Below are 13,087 nucleotides of genomic sequence, written 5' to 3'. Positions count from 1 at the left end.
TAAATTTCTCATTGTTCCCTTGGTGTAAGTTACCCATTATCACAGAAGGAAGGAAACTGCAGTTAAAGATCATTTTGATGCTTCCATTACCACGTGTTTTCACCCCAAGGGATGGTTAAACTCAGAACCTCAAGTTAGAAACAAAGTTCTGAAGAAAATTTCCTTTGAATTGGTTTATACCCCACAGTCAGTCTGGGGCTTTTGTTTTCTTGTATTGTAATAATGGGCCAGTGGAAGATTAGAAGAGGCAGCCCCCGCTGTCGTGACACTGGCCGTGTACACAGAGGTGGCAATGAGGACCATGAGCACAGTCATGAGACAGGGGCTTCCTGATCACCTTACCTGGGAACGCAGGTCAGCGGAAAAGAACACCCTTGCCTTTTTCATCTCACCAGCCCCCTGGAGCTCAGAGCCTGGGGAAACATTACACTAGTTAGTCCTTTGTCTCCTGGGCTTTGAGTTAGATGTGACAATTTAGACTCTGTCTTTTGCTCTATGACCAAGGCCTCTTTTTAAGAAAACAGGTGACAAAAGAGAACATGCATAAGACGTGGTCGGAAACTCATATCTAAGGATTAATAAAGGCTGGCCATGTTTGGCCTTGACTGAAAGCAAAGTTTTCTCTGAGGCTGATTTATATTTAGCTTCCTTCTGTTCTTTACAATTGGTAAAACCAGCTCCAGCAACACTTCTTTTGAAGTATTTCAAGGCCACAAGGAGAAGTGAAAAAGAGCACAGGATTTAAAGCAAGAAGAACCTAGCTCAAGTCAGCCACTTACGGGGCTGCATGCCCTTGGGCAAATTCTTTTATCCTCTCTGAGTTTCAGTTCTTTTATCTGTAAAATGGGGATAAAAATATCTAGCTCTTATCAAGAGTTCTTTATAAATCTAAGGTTTTATGTAAATGTTAGTTCTTATTCTGAAGCCATTGAGCAACTATGTAAGATGTCCCTCAAATGACAGGTTATATAGAAAGTGTCATTAACTGGGGTTTCAAGATGTGGATCATACTCTCTGATGTTCTATTGTTTCTGCCAGTCTTTTGTCAGCTATCTTAGTCCCTTTTAACAGAAACACATGAGGAAAAGGAGTTACCTCTCTAACATTTAGCAAATGCAGGAATCACCTCTCTCTACCATTCCTGGCAGGGGTCAGTCACCCAGCATGGCTGGAACATTCCCACCAAGTGTGCTGCCCCACTTGGCATTCCATTCTGCTAGAAAATTCTGTGCTGATGAAATGTGGACAGATAGTGTTAGGAAGATAAATGAGTAACATTTGTAAAAGTATTTGAACTCTTCAAAAGAAAAAAACCCACACTGATTCCAAGGATTTTTGTTAAGATAATTGGAATTTAAAATATATTTTGGTTGATTAATGTCTCTTCTAACTTTTTTGTCTCTTGGCCTCGGAGGGGCTGAGAGAAAGAGTCAATAGACTTCACTATTTTTTTTCATTAATGGAAGTAAGTAAAGTGCACAGCAGAGGTCAATGTCTAAAAGTGGTAACCCACCAACCATCACTACATGGTACCACCACCCTACCTACAAGCATCCCCAATCTCCACTCAGGGAGGATCCCAGTCCAGCCTTTGCAGAGCTCAGCACTCTGCACCCCAATCCAAATCAAGCCCACCTGAAGTCCTATGATAAGACACAATCAACCAACCAGGTGCTATGCAATCAGCTGAGGATACAAAATGAATAGCCAAGAACCCCACCCCTGCCGCAAGGAGCTCACCTGGGGAATAAATAGATGTGAAAACAAATGATTACAGCACAGAGTGATAGAAACTCTGATAAAGATGTGAGCCCTCACAAAGAAGGGAGGCTCAGTGCTCCGTAAGAGAGTCGTGGCAGCTTTGCAAAGAAGGGGACATTTAGACTGAATCTGGAAGAACAATGGCAATTCTCCTTGTGAACAAAGAGAGAAAGAGGATTCCAACAGAGGGAGAAGGATGCCCAAAGCCATGGAGGTAAGGAGAGGCAGGGAAGGGTGTACAGGAAAGTAGTTCAGGAACATGGGGTCACACAGCAAGTGATGCAGCCTGGGAGAGAAGGGAGGGACTAACTCACAAAGACTCTTCATGACAAGAGAGGAGGCTGGATTTCAGTAGAAGGTGAGAGAGCCACTGAAGGATGCGGTGATGAGGTAGGCATCAAGATGAGAGAGCAATGAGGACAAGGAGAGCCAAGGCTGAGGCACAAACTTCCTTCAATGGGCACCAGTGACAGGAACAAAATAACTGCCTTTTTAAGCTAACATCAATCTTAGACACTGCTTTAGCATCAAAGGCAGAGCAACTGTTTCCAAAATACGTCTCTGAAGGCTTAGAAAGCACTTGGTTATCACTTTGAGGAAAGGCAAACTAAACATTTTTGTGTGGCCCTAACTGTAGCTATGACTAAATGGGTAAATTGGTAAGCCAAAAGAGATAACAGATTACGAGTAAGCCCCTTCGGTTTTGTTAGATAACTCAAATATTACATTACACCAATAAAGATATTGAGAGACTTGAAAGTCATCTGACATATGAGAAGTTAATAGATAATGACTGTGATCTTGTCTTAAATCATCTCTAGTCTTCAAAACTTCCCACGTTTGGAACCAATCCTGAAGAATCACATTTCCCTTTTTCCCAGTTTTTCGGGGATATAACTGACATATAATGTTGTGTAAATTTAAGGTATAAAATGTGATGACTTGATACACTATAAAGTGTTTACCACATTAGATTACACACCCTCTACCTGACATAATTATCATTTTGTTGTTATGGTGAGAACATTAAACCTCTACCCTCATAGCCATCTTCAAGTACACAATACAGTATTGTTAACTATAGTCACAGTGCCGTACATGACATACCTGGAACTTATTAGAATCTTATTTCTACTAAAAGTAAGAATTCAAGGCTTAAGGGAAAAAAATAAAAAACAGAAAAGTAGAAAGCCTGAGGAGGGTAACTAGAGAAGAAGTAAGAGTACTCTAGGATCAGAGGTTCTGCCTCACAGAAACATAACTAGAAGTTCCCTTGGATGAATGGCAAGTTAAAGAAACTGTAGAACAGTAGGAAACGGGCTGTTTACCTACCAGAAGAACTGATACCTCACTATGTTTCACAACTCTAAAAGATGGTTTTAAATCTGTCCTGAGCATTGTGCAATGTTTACAGATTATTCTGATTTCAACCGGCAGTAAGCCCCATACTGCAGGGTGGAGAGAAGACCTAATTCTAGTATGTTGGTTAGAATAAGATTAAACAAAAACAATACCTTTAGATCACAGCAGTAAAGATTCCACACAGTATGAGAAAGCACATATTAGTTTACTAGTTTGGAAAAAAAAAAGGGAATTAAAAGCCTAAAATGTTCAAGTTACTGTCCCAAAACTCTGGGAATAATAAATTAATTCCAAGAATTTGATTGCATCATTTCAGTGGACCAGACCAGAAAAACACAGTTTAAGTTTTAATCATTCCTTTTAAATTTTCAAATTTACCACTTGGTTGATGAAGCATTAATGCTTTGAGAGCTAGAATCCTTGAAATCTTACAGCCACGCCCTCATCAATTTGACTTAAGATTTTACTAAACCAGTTTTAATATTAGAACAAGAATTAAGGGAAGTTGCTACTTTGTAAAAAGAGAATTATTCTGATGTCATCACCTGCCTCACAGCTTCCAGGCATATGTACAAGACAATTACAATGCCAACATATGAAATATAGCTAGTTTTATAGCCAGAATGAATCATAGCTAATTCTCCTGCAGTAAACAATCAGAGACAGCTAAGTCAAGTCTTGCTTTTCAAGTGATTCTGTTAAATGGACAGTATGTCAATGAATATTCGGGAGTTGACAGCACAGGGAGTGGGTGTGGTGTAGAGCCCTTCTCCTTGAGTTGGGTGTAGGGGGTGGGAGGGCAACAAGTCTGATGCTGCTTCTAAGAAAAAAAAAAAACACATAAGCTAATACTTGCTACTTTTTAAATTCTGGAACTCAAATGTTCTGCATTTTGAAATGAAACAAATGTTCTCCAATTTTTCAGTCTAAAAATTCTTCCATGCTGGAACTACCACTCCTCCTTGGAACTGTCCAGTCTTGAGCATTTTTGTTACCACAGAACGTTGCATTGACTATCAATCATTCCTATGAGTGGGTTCTAACACTCCTGCCCCAACTCACATAATCCTATCATGACTTAATCTTGGCTTTATAACCTGCTATATTTCCAGGTGCTTTTTGCATTGTTTTGTTTGGGGTTATTTTGTATGCATTTGGTGTTTGCTTGCCTGTACTAGGCAGACAACCTCTTTGCACAGCCATAAAGACCCTGCCTCCTGCTTTTCTCTCACAAGCTCCAGAGACAAGATAAATTTGCCAAACTAATCCTTTGTTATAACCTAGTTCTTCACAGGGGGAGACATTTTACTATGTCAATAAATGGGGTATCTAGGATAGCTTCATTTAAATGAAAGCATAGCTTTCATTTAAACCGGAACTGAGGTTTAAAAAAAAAAAAAAGTTTAACAAGACTAAGTCCAGGAAAAAAAAAAAAAAGAGCAACTAAATTCCATGTAAATAAAAAAGAAGATGAAGTAAATCACTGTCCTCTGACTAAAACAGAACTTAGAGCTAGGACCCAGATTTTACTGCAACAATGATTTAAAATAAATGTAAGGACCTAATTCTCAAACAATAGCATAAGAAGTGTGCTAAACATCCTCAGAGTTTCAACAAAGAGTTACTGAGTAACCACTAGGAGTGAAGCCCTGGGGACACTGAGATAAAGGACAGAAAGTCACTGAGAACCCAGAGGACAGCTGATGGTACTGACACAATATGACACGCTGTGCACATGACAAAGGGAAGCTCAGAGTGAGAGCTGGGTGAGGGGATTAGGAAAGACATCCCACAAGAATCACCTGGATCACACGACTAAATAGGGATGGGCACTCTCTTGAATTGTGACTTACATGTCTTCATCTTAAAAATAATGTACAGGTGTCTGTTTGTTTCAGTGTGTGCTTTTATTTCTTCACTCACTCACTGCTGGCTCTTCTGCAGAATACCCTGGCCAAAGCTGCCGTGGAAGAACTTGCCACCCTGCATGGCACCGAGTACACATATGGCCCAGGAGCTTCAACAATCTGTGAGTTTTGGCTTCAGAACTGTGCAAAGAATCCACGTGGCTAAAAGGCGACAAATGGTTCCCAGAGTCTTTCCTTTCTATCATTTAAAGCATGTGGCTTTTGCCTGACAGTGAATTTTTTTACAAAATATGTAATTGGTTTTCTGTTCAGGAAAAGGGCGGGGAGGCGGGGAGGGAAATATCCCTTTTAGCCCACAGAAACATTTGCTCTTTGGGAACATCTATTGAGCATCTACCACGTGCCAGCCCTCATTAGGTGCTGGGGAGGAAAGATGAAGGGAAGACAAGAGAAGATAAAGGAAGGTGGGGGACCAGGGAGCAATCTTCAAACCACCCACAGCAGGGAAGCAGGAAGAGGTACCGTCAATTGTCATACAGGTGCTAAGTGCTGTGACAGAAGGATGCACAAGAAAAGAGCACCCTCAAAGACTAAGCACCCCTCCCACAGTATCAGGGATGATTTCTCAGGATGATGACACAGAAGCTTTATCTGGAAGGACAGAGAGAAGGTTTTCCTGGCTAAACAGACTGCAGGTTGCAAGGGCTACTTCAGGCTCAAGCTACTTGCAAGGGAAAGAGGTAAGTGGCAAGAGGGTTAGGTAGGGGCCAGACCCCAGAGCCTTGGATGCTGCTGCTTGGATTCCACTGGGAAGGCACATTGTGCAGGCCCCATTTTCCATTTCTACATATATTTTGCCTTTGCATGATTTCTTTCTGTCCCAAGCCTTAAAGGACAAGAAATGCAAGAAAAAAGGCCACTCTTATCATCAAGGGGCCTCCAATGGAGGATAGGCTCTAATCTTGAGGGCTTTTTTAAAAAGCTTCATGTAGACTACAGCCTTCTGTATTCCTGTCCTTTACTGAACTTCTCTGTATCAGATGGGGTATACTGTTTTCTTAAAGGGGCTTCTATCAGAAATAACCCACCTACCTACTCACATATTGTGAACTTCTTGTAGGTTTTTTCAGGCTAGTTCAACAAGGCTCCTTTTTCCATTACACCATAAGCCCTTGGAGGGCAGGGTCATGTCTTTCCTTTGTCCTGGCATCTCCAGAGTTGAGCACATGGCCTGCTGCTCAGTGAGAGCCTTACTGCTGTTGACTGAATAAATAAATGAATAAATAAGCAAGTGATTGAATAAATGAATGACATCATAACTGTCATTGAATGAATAACTGAATGAGTGCCTCGTCTATGCCAGGCCATATGCTAGAGCCTGAGGATACAAAAATGAAGGCACAGCCCTGCCCTGGAGCTGCTCCAATGTCGTTATTCAGCAAGTTTCAGCAGGGTTTGGAGTCCTCTCCTCTCACAATCATCATGCAGTTTTTCCTATTCTTCCAGGAACATACATTCTTTTCCCAGAAATTGTATATATTTCATAAACAAATTACACACTATACAGCAGAGTTTACCACAGCACACAAGCACACTGAGAAGTTTAAATATTATAAAGTATATACTTCCTGGGATATTAAAGACACCACTCCCACAAAGCAGACTTAGTAGTAAAGCTGGGCTAATTTTTAAGATAGCCCCCACAGCTTTTATGATCCAGTTTACTAGGAAATTCGCCTACCTATGCAATTTTATGCAGTGAAACATCTGTAACTGTAAAAGGAAGTTGGCGGGCTTTTTAATCTCCTTCCTAGATGTAAAGATCTTTTTTTTCTTCTGTTTGCTCATTTCAGACCCTGCTGCTGGGGGCTCTGATGACTGGGCTTATGACCTAGGAATCAAATACTCCTTCACCTTTGAACTCCGAGACAAAGGGAGATATGGCTTTGCCCTCCCTGAATCCCAGATCCAGGCAACCTGTGAGGAGACAATGCTGGCGATCAACCATGTTACCAGCTATGTCCTGGAACATCTGTACTAGTCCCGAGTGCTAAGAGCCTTATTTCTAAATGTTCACTCTTTCTTTCTTTTCTACCCTGAACTCCTACTTTTGCCTAGATATTTTCCAGACCCCAATCTTTCTTTTAAGCTTCTGGGTCTATGAAACTACTTGGATCTTTAATACTGATCATAATAAAAGTGAATCATTATAATTGAAAAACCTGACAGATTGTCCACTTCTTTGGGAAAAAAAAAAAGATATGAACAAAGGATTAAACAAGCAATGCAAAACTGATGATGTAGATCAGCAATATAGGTGTTAACAGTCCTTGGGGTGCTGGCCAGTCCTGGCAGAGTGCAGAGGTACACAGGTTAGAGCCGGGGGCTGATGAGGAAGAAGAAACATAGGGGAAATTTAAGACTGTAAAGTGTGGTATAGCTTTCATCTCAGCTCATTTGAGTTATTTTCTGAGCTGTTTACTACATGCCAAGCACTTTGCTAAGCAATTTGGACAGAGCAATGAAAGAGAAAGATAACATTTCTGCCCTCAATGGCTGTATTGGCCATTAGGGAAGATGGACACGAAACAAATAATTATCTAACTAGTTATTTAATAATTAGTGATTTAATTTACATTACCTACCTCGTGAGGGAGAAACTGCTCTCAGGAATGATTCACAATTAGCTGGACGAAGGGAGCACCCCTTCCAGGCCCTGTAACTATACAGATGCTATGAGAAGAAAGCCAGAGAGGGTGGAACTCAGACAGTTGAGGGAAGAGGGGTACGTGTAAGGGCCGAGGAGGGAGTTGGGGATCATGTCAAGCAGAGCTTAGAGGTCATGTTAGGGATTCAGTACATTGGTCTAAGAACAATAAGAAGCCTTGGGAGATGGATCCAAAAAATATTGCCACAATTTATGTCAAAGAGTGTTCTGCCTATGGTTTCTTCTAGGAGTTTTATAGTATCTAGTCTTATATTTAGGTCTTCAATCCATTTTGAGTTTATTTTTGTATATGGTGTTAGAGAATGTTCTAATTTCATCTTTTCTTACGATTAGCTGTTCAGTTTTCCCAGCACCATTTATTGAAGAGACTGTCTCTTCTCCATTATATATTCCTGCCTCCTTTGTCACAGATTAGTAAGTAAAGGAAACAAAAGCAAAAATAAACAAATGGAACCAAATTAAACTTAAAGCCTTTTGCACAGCAAAGGAAACCATCAGCAAAATAAAAAGAATGGGAAAAGATATTTGCAAATGATATGACCAATAAGGGGTTAACGTTCAAAATGTATAAACAACTCACACAACTCAACACCAGAAAACAAACAACCCAACTTAAAAACGGGCAGAAGAACTGAATAGACATTTTTCCAAAGAGGAAATGCAGATGGCCAACAGGCACATGAAAAGATGCTCAACATCACTAATCATCAGGGAAATGCAAATCAAAACAACCATAAGATATCACCTCACACCTGTCAGAACAGCCGTCATTAAAAAACAGAAAACATAATGCTGCTGTTAATAGTGGGGTATATGTATCTTTTTAAATTAATTCTTATTTTGTGATTGGCTTTATTCCTTTGATAACTATGTAAACTTAAAAAGTTAAAGCTCTAAACATTCTTAGGAACAATGAACAGTACACATGTAAATTTTTTAAGTGTAGGATATTCTATATATGTATTTATATGCAATATATTGTACATGTGCAGTCAAATTATAACAATTCTACCTAATAAAACTGAAAGCTGAAAAACAAAAGAAAACGAAAAAGAACACAAAAAACAAATGGCGAGGATATGGAGAAAAGGGAACTCTCCTACACTGTTAGTAGGAATGTAAACTGGTGCAGCCACTATGGGAAAGAGTATGGAGGTTTCTCTAAAAACTAAAAATAGAATTATCATATGACCCAGCAATTCTACTCCTGGATGTATAGCTGAAAAAAACAAAAACACTAATTCAAAAAGATACATGCACCCCAATGTTCATAGCAGCACTATTACATTTGCCAAGACATCAAAAAAAATCTAAGTGTCCATTAACAGCTGAATGGATACAGAAGATGTGATGTGTATGTGTGTACGTGTATATATATATATATATATATGATGTGTATTTTTATATATATATATATGTGATGTGTATTTATATATATATACACACACACAACTGTATACTACTCAGCCATAAAAAAGGATGAAATTTTGCCATTTGCAGTAACATGGATGAATTTGGAGGGCACTGTGCTAAGTGAAATAAGTCAGACAGAGAGAGACAAATACTATATAATATCACTTATTTGTGGAATCTGAAAAATACAACTAGTGATAAAATAAAAAAGAAGCAGACTCACAGATACAGAGAACAAACTAGTGGCTACCAATGGGGAGAGGAAAGAGGGAGGGGCATTATAGTGGTAAGGGAAAAAAAAAGGTTATTATGGGATTATATGAAATCATGTGTGTGAAACTTTTGAAAATTATGAAGCACTATAGAATTTAAAGAATCTTTCATTCAATAAAAAAGAACAATTAAAGGCCATTAAAGATGTTAACTTGTAAATGACAGGATCAGAGGTTTTTTTTTTTAAACACCATCCAGGCTAAGGTGTGGAAAGTAGATTGAAGTGAAACAAGAGGATGCCAGGGACCCTGGCTGGATCAGTTGGGCTTAAAATGAAAGAGGCAAAAATCACTCTATGACTTGTATATCAAACATGACTTGAAGTTTTCCAGAATTAGAATTGAACGTGCTAACGTTGAAGAGTATTGTGCAAAGTTCAAATTTTAAAATATAATAATATGTATTTAGATTGCAATTTGGGAGTATTCTTAGTTTAAAATCATAGAACAAAAGATTACCTCATTATTTTCCATGTGGATTCAAGATTGAAAACAGGATTCCACATCTAGCATAATATGTTGAAATATCTATAACAGTGTTCTATTCAAAAACAATCCATTAAAGTCACAATGATTTGCTTAGCTGTCAACCCAAAGAATGATTAATTTCATTAATTGTCCACTAGATGGTAGCAGTGCAGCTGCTACAATTTGTCAAGCAATCATCTTTAGCAATACATCATTTAAATAGGCAGAGAAAAAGAGAGCCTTAAGTGCAAAAAAAAAAAAGAAAAAAGAAAGAAAAAGAAAGAAAGAGAAAGAAAGGAAAAGGAAAAAAGAAAGGAAGAAAAAGAATGAAATTCCTGTGAATTTTTAAGCAGCATTGATGCTAATTTTAAAAACAGATGTAATTTAGCAAAATTATCTTTCCCTCATTATGTTTAAGTTACATCCATGTGAATTGGAGGGCTAACTCAACCATAGTTAGCTGAGTGAAGTTATCTTGTTGGAGGTGTATCATTCAACTCAGACAGTTCCACAGGACACTCCGTTACCAGTCTCTAGTATGTGGCATCAACCTCTAACTAAAGGATGCTGTAGCCCAATGTTCAGAGCTTTAAAACAGAAACTAGGAATATGCATGGGCTTTTCTAAAATTCCAAGGAATTTTTGGGAAGAATAAGGAAAGCAAATATGCAAGTATTCTTTCCTAAAACCCACGTATCTGAGAATTCCTGCACTGGAGACATTTTTGCTATTTCTTTTGCCAACTGAAAGTTAACAGCCAGCAGGCTAGGAGTAGCCATATGCCTGAGCTTAACTGAGAAAAAACAGAGAGAGACGCCTGCTTTGGTCCCTTCTAGTGTAGTAGTACTGTATGCGCTTCTGCCTGGCTGACCAGAGACTGCTGCTTTGCCAGACCAGACTCAGCCCAGCCTTGCCCACACAGGAGCCCCTGGCTGTGAGGGCACCTCTCCTCTTCCTTCCTTTGACTTAATCCCACCCTGAGAACCTAGGACAGGCTCTAAGCTCTCTCTTCAGTCTCAAGCTCTCACCACCCCAAAGCAGCAACTAAGGAACAGCACAGGAATGGCCCCCTGAATATTTTCTATCTCAAACAGTGTTTCTGCTTTAAAATAGTAAGACTGGTTTTCCAGTGTGGGACATGGGAGTTCTACAAATCTAGAATTGCATCACATGTATTCACCTGCTCTGGCCAGACAACCTGTCTGAATTGGTAAAGAGAGTATTTCAGGCACAGAAGGAAGACAGGAGGAACCATGACAGTTAATGAGGTTATCTGGGGGCAAATGGGGTCTTGATGAACCTCTTAGGTCATCTTATTTGAGCAAATAGTCACACCCCCTCTAGACAGTTCTGACACCGCCTGAATCACACAGCCACATCTCTGTCCAGAAATGCCACCTTTCCTGCAACTAATGAAGACAAGTTTCTCTGCATTTCACAGGGCAGTTTCATTTCAATGTTAAAAATCCAATATCCACAACTAAAGGCAAAAAATTTTTCTTTCAACATTTCCTTTATGAGGTACCTAGAGGTATTCCAGTAGTTTACTAGATTTGATTTGAAGATTGGGTATTATTTGAAAGATTCTAGTAAATCACAAGAGAACTTTCACTTCCATTTTCTAGGACATTTCTTTTACAGTGATGATGTTTGAAAAATATGCAAAAATGCATAGCTTAAAAAAACAAAGTGACATTTTTAACTGTGTCTAGACATACAAAAATCCTAGGAGTACAAAGATCCAGAAAGATGGAAAATCATTGTCTGTGAAGCATTCAACCTTAGGTATCTTTTTAAAGAGATTAATCTAACCTATGAAACATCATACCATCCTACATAATCAATCCTAAAATGATATTGTGTCTAACAACTATTCATCCTACTCTATACATATGCCAAGGCCTTTCATAAATCTTGATGCAGTAATGTAAGGTTGTACAGAACTATGCCCGCCAAGAAATCACACCTATTCTGAGAAAAAGCTTCAAAATATTCTTGAAATCCACCTATTGTACTGTATTTCAGAGGCTAAATAGATTGGGGAGGAGGAAGAGGTCTTAAAGCATCACATGCCTATGTCTTCTCCCAGAAACAAGGGACTGTCAACATGCAACAGATGTTAAGAAGCCAAAGATTATTTATCATGAAAGTCTTATCCTGAAAAATACCAGGATCCTTCAAACATTTACTTAGATCCCCAGATAAAATAAAAGTGTCCTTCCTAGCTGACCTGAAAAACAGACCAGAGGCCTTCTCTACACAGTTTTAAAACTGGTCGCACAGAAAAAGGCTTTAATATAGAAAATATATCAGAAAGTTAGAATTGAGAGATTTCTATTTTCTTCTTTCAACTCTTTCATATTTTGCTAAATGATTTTCAGTAGGCATTTATTACTTTTAGAATCAGAAAATAAAACTCCAAAAATCAAAGCTATAGCATAATTTTTCTTCTCAAAGCAGCTCACATTAAAACAAACACAGAGAGATATTTTACCCCCACAGGACACAGCAACCACTTGAATCTACCACATGATATATGCTGACACTCTTCAGCTCTGCAGCCTGACAGTGGCCAGTAAGCTCATCTATAGAGCCTGACATTGTACTAACTACCGAGAAGACATGGAAATGTTGTTCAGTACCGACCATCCACCAAGTCCCTTACACATGCATCTCATTTTGCCCTTAGAGCCACTTGTTAGAGTCCCATTTGCATCCCTATTTTACAGATGAGGAAACCAAGGTCTAGAATAACTAAGCAGCCTGCTCCAGGTAAAGTAGCCGGTGTTTGAGAGCCACTCTGAGGTTACATTTGTCTAAGTCCAAAGTCAAGCTCTTCCTTTTCCTCTGTATCCCTGCCAAACACACCCTTTGAAGCAATGAAGCAAGCATTTGCTTTGGGATTTTCTAGTGCTGGTAAGTTTGTCCAATGTCAAGAACATGAAGGCATTTGTAAACCCATCCTCTGCCTTATTTGCAGGGTTGGGGCAAGGGATACATGCCATATTACATATCAGATGGAAAGTAATGAAACTATCGCTGCTGTGCATATAACAGGGTCATCTCCTCAATAATATTACTTTGATAAGAAAGGTATACAACCGTGGTACTGAGAAGTTTCATATATGACCATCTATACATTTGTCAACGTAAAGAGGTAGCTTTTAAAAAGAAACTCTAATAAGTTACCTGATTAAATTCACTCACTCTGTTAA

At 39.0% G+C, this 13,087-nt stretch overlaps 1 protein-coding gene across 1 annotated transcript in view; it reads left to right on the top strand.

The window, feature by feature from the left end:
• The window catches only part of CPB1 (carboxypeptidase B1), a 31,025-nt gene extending 23,808 nt beyond the window's left edge, over window positions 1-7,217 (top strand). Inside the window, exons 10-11 of the mRNA XM_006187258.2 lie at window positions 5,068-5,152; window positions 6,845-7,217. Coding sequence (XP_006187320.1) covers window positions 5,068-5,152; window positions 6,845-7,032 — 273 coding nt within the window. The 3' untranslated portion in view covers window positions 7,033-7,217. The remainder of the gene's footprint in view (window positions 1-5,067; window positions 5,153-6,844) is intronic.
• Window positions 7,218-13,087: the final 5,870 nt, after the last annotated feature.

This window comes from Camelus ferus, chromosome 1, assembly GCF_009834535.1.
Source record: "Camelus ferus isolate YT-003-E chromosome 1, BCGSAC_Cfer_1.0, whole genome shotgun sequence".
NCBI classification, from domain to species: domain Eukaryota; kingdom Metazoa; phylum Chordata; class Mammalia; order Artiodactyla; family Camelidae; genus Camelus; species Camelus ferus.
The sequence above is the reverse complement of the archived record's forward strand: the minus strand, read 5'-3'. Positions and strand labels throughout refer to the sequence as shown.